Here is an 18,970-nt window from a genome sequence, read left to right as displayed (position 1 = left end):
GTAAAAAAATAACTTTGAAACAATCTATTAACGAAGGTTGTGATAAAATAATTAAGCATGGTTTAGGAACACAAACAGTACGGTTAATTAAGAATGTTTTAAAGATAACACTTATTATAAGCGTGATGGATGAATAAACTTTGACAAAAACAATATTTTGTGCGTGGATTTCTTTTTTTTTTTTTTGTAAAAATTATAGAATGGATATTAAAACTGAATATATTTTGATCAGATTTAAAAGGAAAAATTCGTTTTAATAATTTAATTTCCTAAGATGTTATTGTTATTATAAGTTACTTCACACTTGGGGACGAATTCACAGTCATACTTTACAATACTATTCCATAACTCGTGTGATGAGAGTTACTACATGTGTCACCACTAAACACAGCGTTTGAAAGCTGCACATCAGAACCAACATATTATTTCTTTTTTTTTTCTACTCCTTGTAACTTTTTATCCTATTCAATTTCTTTGTCTATTATGCCTGGATAATAAGGAATGCAATACCAATTAATATGTGAATAATTGTTTTTCATATGCCATAGCTGGTTAAGTCCGAATCACTTAATTAGTTTAATTAACGTCAGACTATGGTTGAAAAAGAGAGTAAAAATCTATGCTTAAATATGACGATGATTTTTAATGGAAAAGTTGTAGATATGATTATCACCACTATGTAATTAAGGCCTATGAGAACAGGCTCTAGTATCGTATCGTATTTAAGAGGACGAACTTGTATTACCATTATTTTATATATGTTGTATCAATATGTATGTTTTTTTGCGGCAAAGTATTCATATGTTTAAATCATACAATTACTAAAGTATTATTTCACGTCTGTGGATTAATATGTACTTAAATACAAGTATGGAATAAGGCCGATGCCAATTCATCATAAAACTAGGTTAGAAAAATGTAAGTAAAGATAGTATGTGATATCAATGGCCATTGAGTTGAGGATTAGGGCATACGTTAATACGCTGAAATACCAAAGACGGTGATCTTATAGCCAAATATGACAAAACGAAAAGCTATATGCGATAACATGGGACATGGATATGTTTATTGGAGTTTTATTTATTTATTTATAAATTATAACCGATATGAGTGAAACAGGATTAATATATAAGAAAATGAACGTATATGAAACAAAACAAAATAAAAATACATAAAGCATATATGAGGCTCAGATACATCATTCAAAGATAATGCAACTGCTTTTCGGAGATTGGCTCTCATCCCAATTCCCAAACAATTTTTTCTTATCTTAAAACCTTTTTCTATAAAAAAAAAAAAAAAGGAAGAAAACAAAGGAGATGCCATAATTATATTACTGATGGGAGATTCATTGCATAAAATCGAGACGTATTTCCTGAATCTAATTAAATAAATTAACATTTAGAATAAATTTAGGAAAAAATTTATGATTTACCACAAAATTCTGTCTTTCAATAGATTTTTTTTCCTAATAAAAACATAAATGTTATTATGTTGGATAGCTTTTGAAAAGGTATGGACAATACCAAATAGTATTCATTCTAAATTTATGATTTAGTTTTGGATGATAGAAAATATAGATGAGAAAAGTATTCTTTTTTAATTCCCTAAATATAGATAAGAAAAAAAACACAAATAGAAATTCAATAATAAATAAAATTGTTAATTAAGTATACGAAGGATTTGAGAAAAAACACATTAGAATATATTCGAAAAAAACATTTGGAGAGAGTTTTGATTGTATATTATTATTCTACATACATTATTAATAGGGAATGATGAACCAAATAAAACATTCATTTGGTTATTTGGTTGTGTTAATTTCTATCATTTTTTTCTTACATATATGAGTTTTAATACTAGAAATTTATAAGAAGGAAAAAAAAAAAAGAGAGAGAGAGAGAGCAATTGCATTGGTGTGCGCATCAATGGTCGGCTTTCTCTCAAACGGTAAGATCATTGAATGTCCAAATCCCCACCGCAGATCCTGCCTCACTGTTCCTTTTTCTTTCTTTCTTCCTCCACTTTACCCAATACCTCTATCTCTTTTCTCTTTCTTTTTTTTGTTTATGGCTACAAACTCTATGTATATCGATGAACTATGGAAGAATGAAATATTGGTCGAATAAAAATGCGGAACACATTTATTTCTTTTGGCTGAAACCACTATTTATTTATATGATAGTCGGTGTGTGTGTAATAAAATCAAAACACTCACGAAATGCAAATTTTGGAGAGAGCTAATCTAGTAGTACGTTAAAAGGAAAATACACTGTACAGTATATGTTTTTTTCTAACTATCTAGGGAAGGTCTCACTAGGGATATTCTAGGCTTTCCTTCCATTAAAACAAACAAATACTACTTGATTGTAAATTTTTTTCATTGAGAACTTGTATGTGAAAGCATATTGCATTTTTCTCTGATTGTGACTCATGCAGACCGTAAACTTTTTGCTCATCGAGTCATATGAGTTATATCATCCATGTTTATTATGATATGATGCAGAGTTCAGTTGATGATGTAACTAACATATGTTCTAGATTCGGTCTCAATAGATATATGGACCTACATTACCACATATCGTAGTTCAAACTTTAACTTTGATTCAAATGATTCGCATTTTTATGCATATGTGTGTTGGCATTTATAAAATTTTATTACTATATAATTAAAGTTGTGATGATTATAATTAGGCATAATATATATACAAATTAGCTCCGAAGACTATTGTGAATAAACATCATGATGATCTTAATCTTAAAATTTTATCGTCACAATGATAGTGTTATTTTTGTGATGACATAATTTGGTTTTATATATCCATCAAGACACTATTTATGCACAAAACGGACCACATGTTCACAAACAACATTTCATGTTCACTGTTGCATTTGCAATGTTGGTTTTTTGGCAATATATGTAGGTTATAAACACGAGTACTATTTTCACCAGTAACATCTACATTTTGATTTCGACCTCTTATTAAAATCCGACCAACCCGGTTTATTATGCGAAACACATTCACATCACAATAACTTGATCTACATATTGCAGCATGACCAATAATTTGTGTATATAATAAAGATGAACATGTATATCTTGATAGTATTGTCAACTGTGGTTGAATTAGAAATAAATACTTGGATGATGTAATAGTTGAAGATATGATAATGGAAAAATACCTAATCTTATAGCCTATGATAAATCATGGATAACTTAGTATATAACTTGAGAAACATTCTTTGGATCTGATATAGTTATAATACGGTCCGTCTTAGTAGGTAGTAAAACTCATATTTGAGTAGCAGAAGAAAGAAGAAGTTCAACGCAATGAGACTTCGGGCCTTCAACAAGACGAGGCTGGGCCCTCACAAGCCACATATATATATATATATATATTGTGACTATTTTTGTATCTGCTGTTGTATAGAGAGCTCTCTGTGTCATATATAAATGCATCGAGAAGGAGAGAGAAGCCATCACCATAGCATATGGTTCTATGTCCCTCTTTGTGCTTAGGTTTTATTTTGGATGTGACGTTTACATATGATATTATTTTTCAAAAACTATGTGTCGGGTCATGACATCATTAATTTCTATATAGAACATTTATATTGCATGTGATGTTTCTTATTTGAAACAGTTTTATCGATACTACGACTAAAGGTTTAAACAGTGATTCTGTTTGCTGAGTTCAACTGGTAGAGAACCGCAATAAATACTTGTGTCACGTAGTCATTTTTTTATATATAAATAACGTACTGCGGTCATACAATACACACAGTAGCAAGAAATGTTTTGTTGAGTTGTGAAACGTTAATCTTGGATCTGCCGTGAAGATACGAAGATTAGATCACGTTCTGATACGACCATTTGTTCTGACTTTACGACCATTTGTTCCCCTTTGTTCTGATTCTTTTCATTAACCACGTCGTTCGTTGTTATTTCGTTCGATTCGTTTTTATGTTTTGCACAACTCTTCTTGTATATTTTTAAGTAAAAAAACAGTCTCTAATAATGGATACGAAAAACAAAAATTATATAATATGTTGGTGGGGACATTGTGGAGGAGAAATAGTAACCTACTAAATTTTTTTGGACAATTCAAACTTAAAGGAAGTGTACCACAAACTCTAGGCTTCACCTAATGTGTATATCACCTACTCTTTTTGTTATAATTATGCTAATATATTATACATATACACAATGCAAAACACACAACACTGATCACGGCAATCTAGTAATTATTCTCATCATATATATTCTTAGCAAAAAGAATTTCTATATATTATTCTCATCATTTGTTATGATAGATAGGAACGCATTTTATCATTTAAACTATCATATAATTTAATATAATCGTATTTCTATTTACAAAAATAAAATAAAATTGCAGCGATGTTATAATTTCCAACTTTATTTTTTCCATTAAAGCAAAAAGGTGAATATTTAATAAAATAGGAAGAAAAAAATGAGTGCAGCATTCAAATAAAGTTATAAAAATAAAATCTTTAGACCACCTTTTCTTGTTTGGTGGGTACACATACGAGAAAAACTAGTGAAATTCAAGAAAGCAAGAAAGAATCGCTCCAATGATCTATACGTTTACAAAAGTAAAGAATTGCTAAATAACAAAATCTAAACTTGGTTAACTACTCCAACGATTGAAGTAGAAATTCAGTATATTTTTTCACTTTGTTCCTTTTTAATTGTTCTTTGTCGGTTATATAAACGTGTATGATCATAACATATTCCACATTGAAAATTAACACTCTTTTAAGACGTAAAAATATATAACATCTTACTGTGCAAATATATGTGAATTCGAACTTTGCTTCATTTCTTGTAATGATGATTATCCAAAATAGTGAGGATGCTTTGGAATTCATCAATAGTAAATGGAAAATCCATAATATAATAACTTTGTTTACTAATCCAATTTTTTTTTTTTGAATTATAGAAAGGGTTGGGCTATTGGTAAGCATCAGCATTGTTAAAGAAGTGAATAGTCTAGTCTTTCTAATTCCATCCTCGATTGGAAAAGATTTCAAACAACTTCCCGATAGAATTATATATGCATGGTAAAGAGAAAAAGGTAACAAAGCCAAAAAAATAAAAAATAAAAATACTTCCTCTGTCCTAATATGTAAGATTTTTTAGACTTTATTTTTGTTTCATTTTATAAAATGTTGTCAGAATTCTATGCACTTATTATATTGATTTAATCATTTTGACTATTTAAATTTTGCAATATTTTTCTTTATTGGTTGAATTTTGTTTAATGATACAATATTTATTGTATTTTAATCTTTGTGATTTCAGCCAAAAACTCTTATATAATGGAATAGAAGGAGTATATATAAATAAATATACATGTGGTAGTTAATCATGTAGAAAATAATAAATATTAGAAAGACAATTTAAACAAACTATTTATTGAATCTTGGCTTAATACTAAACCAACGTATGGGTGAGCTAGTGATGTCAAGACTCAAGACCCACAAAACGAAGATATCAACACACGGATTTAGAAATGTATATAGGAAGAATTAACTAATAAGTAAAACAAGAGAGTGAGAATGAAGGGAACACATAAGATATAAAAATATTAGTCTTGGGTTTGGGAAAGAAAGAGCAAATGTTAGTGAAACATATATGCAAGCGACATTGCATCGATGGATGACACAACGATCTGAGTGTGATGAGAAACATCCAAAGCTAGAGAGATCAACTAATCAAGGTTATGTAATTCTAATTATATGTGGAAACAAAGAATGATTGTAATAATCTAATGAGTTTGCAGTGAATCAAGTGAGTAACTGAAGTGTTTTGTTAAGAGAAAACAACAATAACAAAAAAAAAAAGGAAAAACAAAAAAAACAAAGGAGAAGAAGAGTACGTCTAATAAAAGAGGTGTCGGAAGGGGTTGACCAAGAGGGAGAGGTTTTCAAGACAGCACGAGGGACAATCTCAAGAGTCAAGACGTCGTCGTTTTCCTCCTCCACCACTCTTGTGTTTTGTGTCATCATCCTCTTCAATTTATTGATATTAATAATTTGATGTACTGTATATACATTGTCAAATCAGAATGTGTGCAAGGAAATCATTTTCTTCTATGTAAAGACCTTAAATTGGTTCACACTGTAGACTACTCTCGAACACAACTGAGATTTCGTAGACTATGAAATGTCTTACCAGAAGCCAGCAATTAGAAATATCTATTCTCAAACGACATACGAATTTTCAATTAGAAAACTAATAAGAGAATAGATATTTCCTATCTGAGCAGAAGCCAGCAATAATCCAAAACCGACACCAAATTATTCAAGAAAACTAAAGGTACCAAACACAAATTAGGTGAAATAACAAAATTTAGTTGGTTAATGCATACAAACATCCCAAGTAAGACTTGCTCCATACGTTTTCTCTATTTGTCGGCAGATACATCATCATCATTTATCCCACTTATGTGAAAACAGAAAATCTAATATAAAAAGTTTCAAACTACAAATATAAAGTTAAGAGATAATTGAGAAAGAGGCTCCACCTGAGGATTTGACAGACCAATCAACCTCAAAGTGATTTGACATCAGACTTATGAAACATACAAGTATGATTTCCCCTTGTTCATGACCAAGATAAACCCCGCTATTTCGTTGACAACACTGTGGATCATAATAAAATGTGTACTGAATCTCAGAGCTCCACTCTCTGCATCAAATCAAAGCATCCGGTTCCTGAAAGCGCGGGCAAGCCAAGACAGATCCTAGCAGACGGAGTTTCTAGTGTGTCCTTTTCTCCATAAGTAGCTGCTTGGACAATGAATTTAGTGGCTGTTTCAAATGTCATTCTGCAGAATGGTGAAGTTGATTCTGCAATTCCTCCCATACGGCTCATCGGTCGGTATCCACCGGAAAATGTCATGTAGTCAGCAATGAGGTTCAAGTGTCTGATGCTTACAGAAATACCGTATGATTTGAACACATGGTTTATTTCTCTGATTATAGTTTCTCTTGCCGCTTCAACTCCAAAAATGTTGAGCATATCATGAATGCTGTTGCTGTACAAGTACCTGACATCAAGTTTATCTTGGAACTCCCATAGCGCAGGGAAATCAACTCCTGATGCGTGGAGTGCAGGTGAGGCTTTCTTTTCATCGTTGGAGATTTCTCTTCTCTCCTTTGGATCGTCCCCATGGTAAATCACTTGAGGATCACCACAATTCGCAACTGTGCATCGTTCGATCTTCCCCGAATTCTGGATGTAAACCTTCTGCGCGGTTTTCTGAGCAATCTGTAAGAAAGAAAAAAGGTTTAAACTACTTTCTAGATGAGGGACATAGCTGCACGCATCAAAAGTCATAAGAGACATAGCTTTACAAAAAAGGATACCTGGGCAAGTAAAATATGAGGCTCGCTTGTAGGAAACTTGAAATGAACCTCAAATTTCTCTCCTTCACCTTTCACGAAGATATGTCTGTCTTCGTCAGCGCCAACATATTTCCGTCTCTTTTTTTTACTCTGTTGTTTGACATTCTTTACCTTTTTCACCTCTTTTTGCTGTTCCGGAGTACCTTCCTTGCTAACTTCTACGTCCTCATTCTCATTGTCTATCTCAGGGTCTTCTACTCCACTAATTGACGATGGTTCATTCGTCTCATCTTCAGAATTTTCCTCATAATCCATCTCATCTGTTGCCTGTTTCTTCCGCTTCTGTGCATCTGAACCAAGATCATCAACCTCTGTACCCTCACCATCATCATCATCTTCAGTCTGCTTTCCACTTATAGAATTATCATTATCAGTTTCATTTCCAGCTGTTGGACTAGTGTCTTGCACAAAATTTCTTATGCCCCTCATCCTATGGAGCATTTTCATGTGAATCTCTATTGCGTCCTCCAACTTCCTCAAAAACACAACCTTCATCGTCTCTTCCCAATCTTCTTCAGTTATATCAGTGTTCTTCGGATAATGCTCTGGCTTGTAGAGATTTATCTTAAGCTTGTGAATACTACAAATGTCATTTTTATGAATCGTATATGGTACAACTGAAAGTTCCATATCCTTTATTATATCTGCCACCGTAATCTTCCTCAACTTATCAGTAATATCATTTGCATCCTCTCTGCACAAAGGACAGATCATAAAAGTTATAATCATTTTCTAATAATGTTAATATAAGTCGGGCATATAGTTAAAGACAACGTAACAAAAGCAACTTACTTTGTTTTGCCCTTCAGCAAAGGGCAAGTCATTATTGGTGTCTTAATGTCTGCTGCAGCAGTCATCAAAATCTCTTGCAAACGTGGAATTCCAAGTGTCACATTCATCTCTCCTCGTCCAGCAAGATGGAAAGTATTCAACCTGTAAATTGACAAAACAACGGATTTCATAAGCAAATCTTTCATGAAATATGCAAACCTGCATGTCAATGTAATTTAAGTACCACTGTAAGATTTAGAAATATAACTACCAATGTAATTCAATGGACGATATAGAAATTTTAGTACCAATGTAACTCAGTTCAGGGTTAAAAGATTAGCAAGACCCAAACAGAAGAAAGGAAAACAACTCACGTCATCTGCGTTGATGGCTCTCCTACAGACTGGGCAGCAAGTACACCTACAGGCTCCCCTGGCTGAGCAAGACTTTCAAAATATTTTGACTTCACCAGCTTCAGTAGTTCTTCTTGTCTCACAAATTTAGAAGCAATACGTTCATTCATAGGCATTGCCTCAACAAACTTCTCCGCATCCTTCTTAAGACTAATAGGCAGATCACTGATGTAACTACTGGATCCAGATAGCATGTCTTCACTGCATCTTTGGAGGACCATATCTTGATTCTGGACCAAAGTAAAAGACATAAGTCCCAAGAGCAAATAAAAAAAAGGGCAAACGGTTCAAAAGGGAATGCTTACCACTGTCAGTTCTTTGAACTTTCCAATGAAGCTAGACCGATGAACATCCACACCATCTTCACCATATTGGAACTGAATGATGGATCCATCAGCATCCCGGACAGTACAATCATAGTTGACTTTAAGACTCTCAAGATTTTTCATCAAACATCTTTGCAGATACCCACTACGCGATGTCTTCACTGCAGTATCAACTAACCTGCAGACCAGAATGCTTTAAGTGTTCAAAAACGACCGGATAAAGATGACAAACCAGCTTGACAGATTTACCATAGGGATTACAACAGAATACCACACATAATTAGAAATGTAACAGCACCCCTCGACCAATAGCATGCATAGCATCTTTTTAAGTCAACAGTAAAAAACTTGACTGCTTCACTATTTGGAGTTTCAGATAAAAAGTTTGATAAACTATTCCTAAATGTATTTAGCATATAATTAGGGTACTAGAGTAATATGACAGTGTTGTTAAAAGTGTTAGTTACCCTTCTCGTCCAGCCATGCAATGGAAGTAATATTCTTGAGGGCGAAGGCCACTAAGAAATCTGTCACTAATAAATCCCCCAGCCCTAGGGGACCAGTCCCACGGATGGAAACATGGTAATGTCTTCCCAGAAACCATTCGGGGAACTCGTTTTCCTTCTAGATCTTGCTGGCCAAGGTGCGAAGAGATTTGCTGGAAGTTAACCTGCTCAAAGTTGACAACATGGGAAGGAAAAGATAAAGCTTAGCCTCCCAAAATTTTAAGCACAAATAGGCTCTACTGGGAAAACAACAGAAGTAAATCTATATCAAATCAATGAGAATAAGTTATCAATCTTTTTGGAAACCAGCTTGTTTTTTTTCCTTTCCCTAAAAGGTTAAGTTTTAGTGTGGAAAAGTTGGCATAAGCTAATAATCTGCAGAAGGAAGACAAGATGGGTTCTATGAACACATAAGCTGCAAACCCACGTTTAGATACTGCAAATGCGTACTTGAACAACCAACACTGAATATTAAAGGAGTTACCAAAAACTCACCTTACTGCCCTTAGCCCCAGATATCGTCATTAGCGAAATACAATTCTTTCCCGGTGTTTTCAGTAACCCATCAGACAGCAAATCGTTCATCACACCCTTGCTTGAACACTGGTTGAGATCATTTACGATGCTCCTGTCCAAAGATGCCAAGGCAGATTCCCCGTCCTCATAAAGAATTCGTTCAATTCTGGATCTCATGTCCTGAGGATCTGCAAGCAAGACAGTAAATGTGATGAGATATCAAGTTTATCTGAGAAATTACAATTACAATGCCTCATACTATACAAAGGGACATCTGTTCTCCAGAATGTACCATGGAGGCAAGCATGCATACTTAATGCAATGCATATTTTGCTGCAAGATATGCATACCTATCTGACGATCAACATCTATGCCAAAGGTTTTCCTGAGTACTCTTTCACCAACTTTTTCACATTCTTGAAGTTGCTTTGTCCTCTCTTCATCCATATCTTTTAAAATAATGAGATCATCAACTCCACAAGTGAAACCGTGAATCTGAAAGATGTACAAATAAGGATTCAGGATGCAAAAATCTGTAACAAATGAAAGAAAAATTATCAACAACACAAGAGCAAACCTGAAGAAAGGCCGTAAATAGACGACTAAAAACGGAAAGCAGATTTCCGGCAGCATTTGAACCATAAAGCTCATGCACTGTATGAACCATCCCAAAGTCAGCAAACTGCGCCTTGTCAATCACACCGCAGACAAATTCATTTTTTCTAATGAGCAGTTTATCTTCATTAAGATCCTGTTTCCATGACTCGTCGATGTCTTTCTTTTTGGTTAAATCTCCAGTATTAGGTTTTACTTCTCTTGATCTACATTTAAAGAAATCAACTGGAAGTTTGGTAGCTTTCTCTACGGTGAATGGCGGGTGACCTTTGGTTATCAGATTCAACACTGTGGTGATGACCTAGCAGAGAATCATAACAAGAACTCAGCTCATGCGAAGAAAAAGCATCCTTTAGATGCATAAAGATATATAGTGAGCTCACTAATGAAACAATAAATACCGTTTGTATACCAAAGCATATACATGTGAAAATAAGCTTGTTTAAAGAACTAACATAAAAACAGTGGTGTGTACAATGATTACCTGCTTCCCGGTCCAAAGAGGCACTGGTTTCAAAATAGCCGGCATGACTGTCAACAATTCTGCGTCAGAAGCTGATATAGTGACTTTCTTGCCAGATTTTCCAGAAAAAGAACTGAGTACCATGTCAGTCACGCCGGAACTGAAGAGAAGCTGATTAAATAGATCTTTGTCCAAAAAAGTGTCCCTTTTAGTAAGCAAAACGGAACTGACAATATGATCCTATTAAAAAACAATGCATCGTCAATAAATAATACTGATAAACAACCCAAATCGTGAAAGCAACTAAGTGTCTAACAACATGAAAGTACAACCTGAATTAAAGCTCGAAGTGGATCACCATTCGAAGGCCTGGCATATTGGTTGTTAGCATTAACAATATTGTAGGCCTCAGCACGTGAAATCTCATCTTGTGGAAAATGCACATTCATCTCATCACCATCAAAATCTGCATTGTATGTACTGGAAGAAACGCACATATTTTAAAGCTAGTTTTGAGATAAAAATCAAATGTGTGGAATATCAACCAAGACATGGTAAAGGCCCACAATGTAAATATTTATAAAGAGATTGCAAACAACGAAATTGTGTACCTGCAATTTGCATAGTGCAGACGAAGTGTTTTCTCCCCCTTCAGAACACGGACAATGTGCGCCATTAAGCTGGGTTTATGTAATGTTGGCTGTCATTGAAAAAAATACTTGCAACATAAATAAACATTTAGCACAGACAAAGAAATGTAGACCAAAAATATAATGCCTGAGACCACATTATTAAATACGGAAGAAAGAAATACAAAAAACGACTTGGAAAACACCTTTCAGTACAGGACTTCACAAAATTAAGAAATATTTTAGATAGGTAATATTGATGAAATAAAAATAAACAGTATGTGTCCAAACCTGACGATTCACAAGGACGACGTCACCATCTCGCATCTGTCGATAGACAACTTTACCTTCAAAGTTGATATCACAAGTTTTCCCAAGTTCTGTAGTGGCTCCTCGTGAGGACAGTAATTTATTTGCAATTGCAGTTCGTTCTTTTACGGACGAAGGCAACTTCACTGTCGATAATTTGTCAGAGTAATGGGTAGCTCCAGGATGAACGTCAGGACCATTAATGATAGCCTCCCTTAACTTTTCAACATTCCAAGGAGTCACCCTCTGCAGCAATACATTTAGCTTTCATTACTGGAAATCCAAACATAAGCTACACTATTGGTCAAGCATGTATCCTTATACATCTAAGAAAAATGATGTATAATAAAATGCAAAAAGGTATGAAATCAAATTTGCAAAGAGACTATGGAGGCTTGGACGTCGAAAGGTGTTTAAAATTTTATCAGACAAGCAAAAGCAACAGTAGTTATGTGTCAGATACCAAGTGCAATTTACTGATATATGACATCATACCTCGGGATAAATCAATTTTAAAGCAAAACAAGGAGGAATCCCGATTTCATTGACAGCGATATAAGGATCTGGAGATATCACAGATCTGCATGCATGATTCACTCTCTTTCCCATCATTTTTTGCCGAAATAGACCCTCTTTTTTCTCTAGCAATTGGCATATTCCTGAGCCATCTTTCTGGCTTTGAACTGTAAAGGAAATTAGCCATAACAGTCAGTCTACACCAATACAAGATGCTCGAAAGAGGATGTCAAGTTGACAAGGAAACAGATGGCAAAGTGAGGCAGCCAGTTGCTTATATCTAGAAAATAACTAAGGAACCCTTCAGATTGGATACGTATTAAGCAAGAGAATGTGCAACAAGCTAACCTGACGCAGCTTTGCTATCAAACAAGACATTGACCGATTCTTGAAGATTCATCCATCTGGAAATTACCTTGGACTGATCTAATTTGTTAGTACAGGCATTCCCGAGTGTTATGTTAGATAGTAAGACCTTATTCAGTCCTACGGTTTGAGGATGTTCCATAACCTGTAAGAAACAAAATCATAAGAGAATTATGGTCATACAGGAGTTTATGGGAACAACCATCTGATGATACTGGAGATATAAAAACGGAAAGAGAAAATTGAAAGAAAATGGTTAGAAAGTAACAAACAGAGACAATGCCAAAAGTTACAGAAGTAAAAGGAATTCCAAAAATCAGCTATGATATGGCAGCAACCAAAAAGTATCATTTGTAAGGAGTTACTCACACTATCACCTCCTTTTGTTGGAGGTCTAAATTTAATAGGAGGCACAAGAACACTCTCTAAAAAGAACATAGAGTAGTCAATTTTTTCTGATCCACTCTGCCAAAGATCACCAATGAAGGAGCAGTACTCATGTTCATTTTCCCAGAGATTTTTTAAGATTGCCCTGACCTGGTACAAGTGTAATAATATCAACACAATATTAAAAATGTGTAAAATTTTGACCGTGCCTAATTATAAAGTTAAGCCATATCAGTAACAAACCTCACTAGGCAAAAGGTCTCTTTTAGTATCTTTCTGCTTTTCAAACTCTTTAGCTATTTCCGTAGACTTTTCTCTTTTCTCTTTATCACTATCTTCAGCTTCTGATAATGCATCGATCCCACTATCATCAGGATTTTCAACACTGCTAGTGGACTTCTTTACCTTTAGCCCTCGAATAAGATTAGCTCCAACGGCGGATGCATTCATACCTTTCTGTTTAAAAGGATTGTTATTGATAGTAAAAAAAGGAGCATACTGAATTTAATGGGATTTGGGTCATAATGTTTCCTAAGGCACTTCTCATACACACACAAAACTACAGAGCAAGCATTAGGGATAAATGGAACAATCCAAGACCTACAACTCCAAAGACTTGCCAATCTGGGATCGAATGAGCTTGCTAATCTACTTAATCAAACAGGAATTTGGTCTGTATTTCCCAATTGGAATAAAGGGACTAAATTATCATTTATGCATAGCAAAATAAAATTACTTCGAAAGAACATTTCAATTCAAGAATATCCAATAACTTTTAAGAGGACATACCATGCGAACCCATCCGAACATAGGTTTCTCCAGTTTAGGATTTTTTGCTTTGCATTTATTACACTCCTTTGATGTCAACTTCATAAAATTCTTCATGACAGCAGTGACTTCAGCAAACTGAAGAGATGTCCATCTCTGGTCTTCCATATCAGGATCTTCACATTCTTGGGATGAATCATTGGTTACACCTGATTCACAGCTTACCTCAATATCCTCTGAGTTAGTGGAAGTGCTGTCAGATTTAACCTCCAATTGCTTGGCGGAAACTATATCACCTTTCATGATAAGTTTCAGCTGAGAAACACATTTTTTAACCTTCAATTGGAAAAAGAGAAAGGAGCATGAAGCATTAGTAAGTGCGAGTGAGACGCAACTATATGAAACTTATGATATATATCTTACGTCATTAGGTTTAGCCATAAAGTGATGACAGAAGAAACAGGTCCTCTGCAAAAAATTGTAAAGAAGACTGAACAGCAAAGGATGGTAAATAGGATAGACAAGCTCGATATGACCACAATGTCCTGGACAGCCAAGTCTGAGCTGACCACATGATTTACAACTGCATAAAGAGGACAATAAAAGCTTTAGGTTAAGCAAAAAAAAAAACCGAACATAAATGAAGAGCGCATCATGTGGAACTATAAACAAGGTTATCAGAGAAATAAAGATCAATGATCCCTAACGAACTTAGAATCAACAATTTTCAAGGGGAGACAAGGAATAAAGCTTTGCAGAGCTTAAAAACCAAGCAATGGCATGAGAATTGTGGGGAGGGTAAAGCATACTGAAGAAAACTTACGCTTCTTTATCATTTAAAGGACCCATTACAGGATCATAGAGACCACCGGGTACAGGTCTCTCCACGTTATCGAGTAATATAGGACTCGTCACTTTCAGGAAACTATGCTTCCGAACATCTTGCTCTGTCATGAAACTGAATCTAACAGATTCGACCACCTGGGATGCTCCCTGGATAAAACAAAACCTCGAGAGCTTAAATATAAACCATCCAAAGCAAAATAAAAAAATACAGAAATCGAACACCATGGGAAGCAATAAAGAGCGGTGAGTACACAAACACACCTCTGTGGTTTGAGCTTGAGCCATTGCGTTTCACGGTGTCGGTTCTGAGGGTGTGTTAACTGTGCGACTAGGTCGACGAGATTAGGGATTCTGCAAGAAGGGAGACAATTACGGTTTAGCAATCTCGGTCGCCTTGAGATTGATACAACTGGGGGGACTTTAATCGGCGATTCAAACAGTGACAAAGCGGCGCGGGGAACCGGAGTTGAAGGGTTTTTAAGCTCTCTCGGCCTGCCCTGAAGGGTTTTAGGGTTGATGAAATTTAAACGAAAAAATAAAAAATAATAATAACTGTGTTTTATATACACTGATTAAAATAAAATTAAAACGGGGTTTCATCTAAAAAATGGAAACAAGAAAAACACTGTTGTTTTACCCTTTTCTCCCTGACCGCATAACGCAGTACCCCCTGATCTAAGCATATAATTAAATTCCATGAACCGACTTCTGTTTTTAATTTTTTGAACATGTGTTAATTCTTGTCTTTGATTCTCTTGCAATAACAGACTATAATGTGTCTATTTGTCTAATAATAGTTCTACATTATCAATCCGAAAGGATTGTTTTTAAATAAGAAAAGTTTAATATCTTCAATCCCAAATTGAAAATCTAGTAATAGAAAGTTATACAAGGCCAATGCGCTGGAGAAAAAAAAATCCCAAGGTCAATAGGGATTAATCGTGATTGGATCATGACCCTATACATCAATCGACTAAGAGACGTAGGCTGAGTCGTTCGTACTAGGTAGTAAGTAAACAGTAGTTGAACAAAACGGAGTTGATAATATAATTTCAGGGATTTTCACTTGGGGAGTTTTTTGTTTTTGTTTCTTATAACAAAACTGACACGCTTCTTCTTGTGTTTCTTGTTTCATCTGTGAGATCCAGCTTTTTGTTTACTTCTGCTTCTCCACTTCTGTTTGGGACGATGATTCTGACTGCTGATGGTCCTTTGGCTTGGCTGGTACCACTTTCGCTGGGGTCGAACGCTCTGACTGAGACGACCGTATCAGGATCTGCATACAGAGAGTGATGATACCCAGAGCAAGCGCCGATAGCGCGATACCTTTCCATGAGGAAAAGAGTTGTGCCCAGTGTAGGAACTTTATTGCTCCAAGAGTTAGTATGCATGCCCATGATAGAACAACCTGATAAAAGAGCAAGTGATTTGTGAGTTTATTGATGGCACCAAGAGAATGTTTTGACTTTCCTAGACTCACCGCAAGGGACTTTATGGGACGGCCAATGTTCTGTTCTTGTTGACCGGGGAAAGTGTCTGCAGCTATGTGTTTGTCCAACAGAGCATCCTGTACCACAGAGCCGAGACGAGAGTATCAAAGTCAAAGTTTTTCCTAGCTATATCTATGACATTTTGACCAAATATTGTTGCCAATAACTGAAAAGTGGATATACCAGTACATCCATGATTTTTTACCTTAGCCACAAACTGATCTCTGCACCACTGTGCAATTGCGTCATCTGATTCAGGCAAGTCTTTCATGGAGTGACACTTGATGTGAACATGCACCTGACACCAGCAGCAATGGTTTGCGTTAATGGGGTCAGGAGTTTAAGAAGAAGCTTTGGGATGCTATGAGTCTACGGTTTCTTAATGGGGTCAGGAGTTAAAAAAAGAAGCAAAGGTGATATAAGGAGTTGTGTTCATTTCAGTTCCAATGAAAGAAAATGGATGGTGTGATGCGATACAAGGCAGTGAAAACTTTGAAATTTATGGTGACAAAATGCAATATCCAATTGCTATACGACCTATTCATATTTTTGCTTTCTTACCACAGAAGGTTGTCCTTTGAATAATCTTAGCATCGTGGGTGGTGGAGAAGTTTTTGGAATAGTTACTGTCATATCATAGATGGCTGGGACAAATGAACGCATGTTACTAACAGCTGACACAAAACCCTGAAACATAAATACAAGCCAAGTCTAGTAATTAGGGCATAAAACACCATAACAACCAAAAAGTTGATCAAATGAAACGTATAAAGGCTACCCAAGCATTGACATTTTGGGTCAATCATAGTAATCATTTTTCTCTTTAAAGGTTTACAGTGAAGATATCAAGTTTCCCCAGGAATGAGCAAAAAGGAAAATATTACAACTTACTTTGGTGCGAGGAATCAATACATTTCGAGGGATAGGCAATTCAGAGGAGGCTGCATACTCTTGTGCCGCTTTGAGTTTAGCCTCTGTAAAGCGAGTTCCCTCCACAAAAAGGGCTAACCAGAAAGGTCGAGGGAAATCACTCAAGCGCTGAAGACCTGACTGTAAATTTAGACAAACACACATAACTCATGGTCTAAACACGACAATTATGCATATACCGGCGAATCCCCCTCATGAACGATGTAGGTGCATGTGCTAATAAGCATTTTACCGAGGAGCAAAAACTAAATGAGCTGCACAAAAATAATACAAACCCATACCTTTAGAGTGCTTTCATCCTTGGCCCAATTTCTTTCCAGAAACAGATACTCTGAGAACCACATTGACCAGCCTATGACCTGTATGTGTGTTAGAATTATATGTTTATGAATAATATGGAGTATGTAACAGATAAAAAATGCGAAGTGTATTAACATAAAACAAGTATCTTTTTCTCAAACTCAAAGCTAGCCAGGTATCAAATTCCTAACTTATAATAAATATTCAGAAATAGAATTTTAAGATTAATGATTTCACATTCACATACTGGAAGGAATTTGGAAGACTTCTTCATTACAGCCAATGCACTTCCCAGGCAACCAGACCGCTGCAAAGAAAGAAAATATGAAAGGATATATTAAAAGATGTAAACAGCATACCGTGGAGCCTGTTAAAGAAAATATGATGATGATATGTTCTCTATCAGCTCATCAGTGGATCACTAGGGACTGACACCTTCTACCTAAAAGAATCTCAATTCACTAGAAACTAGAAAGCAAGACATTGTCCCAGTGCAAGTATACAAGCTTGCTCATCAAAAAAGTCTATGTTGATCTCCATCTATATATTCAAACAAAAACGTTTTATTTAGAAAGAAGATAGATGAAAGTGAGATTAAATTATGTACCTGAGCCAGAACCCATCCCACAAGCCAATCAATATCACTTCGGTGATTACAAACAACAAGTGCGTGTTCTTTGCCTGAAAGAACATTGTAGGACAGTCAATGAGCTTACCCATTTGATTGCCAATAAGCATATGAACTTGACAACATCAGAAACTGTTTTGATTCGCAATACGCATATGAACTTACCCATTCGATTAAAGGTCTCATTATCAGCGAACACTTGGATCTTGGGCAAAAGACACACAAAAAAACAAAAAAAAAATCAGAGGAACTCGTAATAACAATTAAGTAAGATAAGATAAACAAAATCTAAGAGTAGGCAGGCGCAGGTCTGCTTAATAACCATTAACTAAAAAGGAGAAAAGCTTGTGGATGGATACCTTAACTCCAGCCCACCAGTCAACTATCCAAACAAGCTCCAACCACAAGGTTTCTGCAACCACCCGGTTGAGTTTTCTGTATGTGTTCTTAGACAGTGGGCGAATGAGGACATAGCAAACTGCCTGAAACAATTAGCTGTAAACATCAAAATCGAAGCAAACAAAGTAAAGAGAAAACTGTTGAGGATAAATAGCGGAGGAGGTCATGGGGCAAACATTCCCAGCGTGCGGAATAAGGAAATTAAACATATCAAATGTTGTAAAAAACAACATAAATCTGAACAAAGCTACACTTAATCGCAGAATTAAACAACACTCTTCAGCTCAGTGCATGAGCTCCACGAGTCGATTCTGAGCTTATTATACTCAACTATATGTGTTCTCTCTCTCTCTCTCTCTCT

At 35.4% G+C, this 18,970-nt stretch overlaps 2 protein-coding genes across 2 annotated transcripts in view; both read right to left on the bottom strand.

Annotated features, from left to right (window-relative positions):
• Window positions 1-6,339: 6,339 nt before the first annotated feature.
• Window positions 6,340-15,386, bottom strand: LOC17887508 (DNA-directed RNA polymerase I subunit 1). Its single transcript, XM_006290426.2, has 21 exons — window positions 15,124-15,386; window positions 14,840-15,009; window positions 14,440-14,599; window positions 14,038-14,352; window positions 13,492-13,704; window positions 13,231-13,398; window positions 12,844-13,006; window positions 12,475-12,662; window positions 11,962-12,225; window positions 11,653-11,741; window positions 11,374-11,521; window positions 11,063-11,281; window positions 10,541-10,879; window positions 10,314-10,458; window positions 9,943-10,151; window positions 9,409-9,611; window positions 8,921-9,119; window positions 8,577-8,845; window positions 8,224-8,364; window positions 7,393-8,125; window positions 6,340-7,294 (listed from the first exon to the last, which is right to left on the bottom strand). Exons 1-21 carry the CDS (start codon window positions 15,145-15,147, stop codon window positions 6,698-6,700), a joined length of 4,956 nt encoding a protein of 1,651 aa, XP_006290488.1. The 5' UTR covers window positions 15,148-15,386; the 3' UTR covers window positions 6,340-6,697.
• A 322-nt stretch (window positions 15,387-15,708) lies between these two features.
• The window catches only part of LOC17885967 (1-acyl-sn-glycerol-3-phosphate acyltransferase 2), a 3,936-nt gene continuing 674 nt past the window's right edge, over window positions 15,709-18,970 (bottom strand). Inside the window, exons 2-11 of the mRNA XM_006293282.2 lie at window positions 18,570-18,692; window positions 18,376-18,415; window positions 18,190-18,263; window positions 17,830-17,889; window positions 17,564-17,641; window positions 17,244-17,402; window positions 16,914-17,039; window positions 16,558-16,650; window positions 16,343-16,429; window positions 15,709-16,270 (exon numbers count right to left, since the gene is read on the bottom strand). Of these exons, the coding sequence (XP_006293344.2) occupies window positions 16,019-16,270; window positions 16,343-16,429; window positions 16,558-16,650; window positions 16,914-17,039; window positions 17,244-17,402; window positions 17,564-17,641; window positions 17,830-17,889; window positions 18,190-18,263; window positions 18,376-18,415; window positions 18,570-18,692 (1,092 nt within the window). The 3' untranslated portion in view covers window positions 15,709-16,018. The remainder of the gene's footprint in view (window positions 16,271-16,342; window positions 16,430-16,557; window positions 16,651-16,913; window positions 17,040-17,243; window positions 17,403-17,563; window positions 17,642-17,829; window positions 17,890-18,189; window positions 18,264-18,375; window positions 18,416-18,569; window positions 18,693-18,970) is intronic.

The sequence above is a fragment of the Capsella rubella genome, unplaced genomic scaffold (genome assembly GCF_000375325.1).
Source record: "Capsella rubella cultivar Monte Gargano unplaced genomic scaffold, Caprub1_0 scaffold_5, whole genome shotgun sequence".
In the NCBI taxonomy this organism is placed as follows: Eukaryota; Viridiplantae; Streptophyta; class Magnoliopsida; order Brassicales; family Brassicaceae; genus Capsella; species Capsella rubella.
This window is presented reverse-complemented; position numbering and strand designations above follow the sequence as displayed.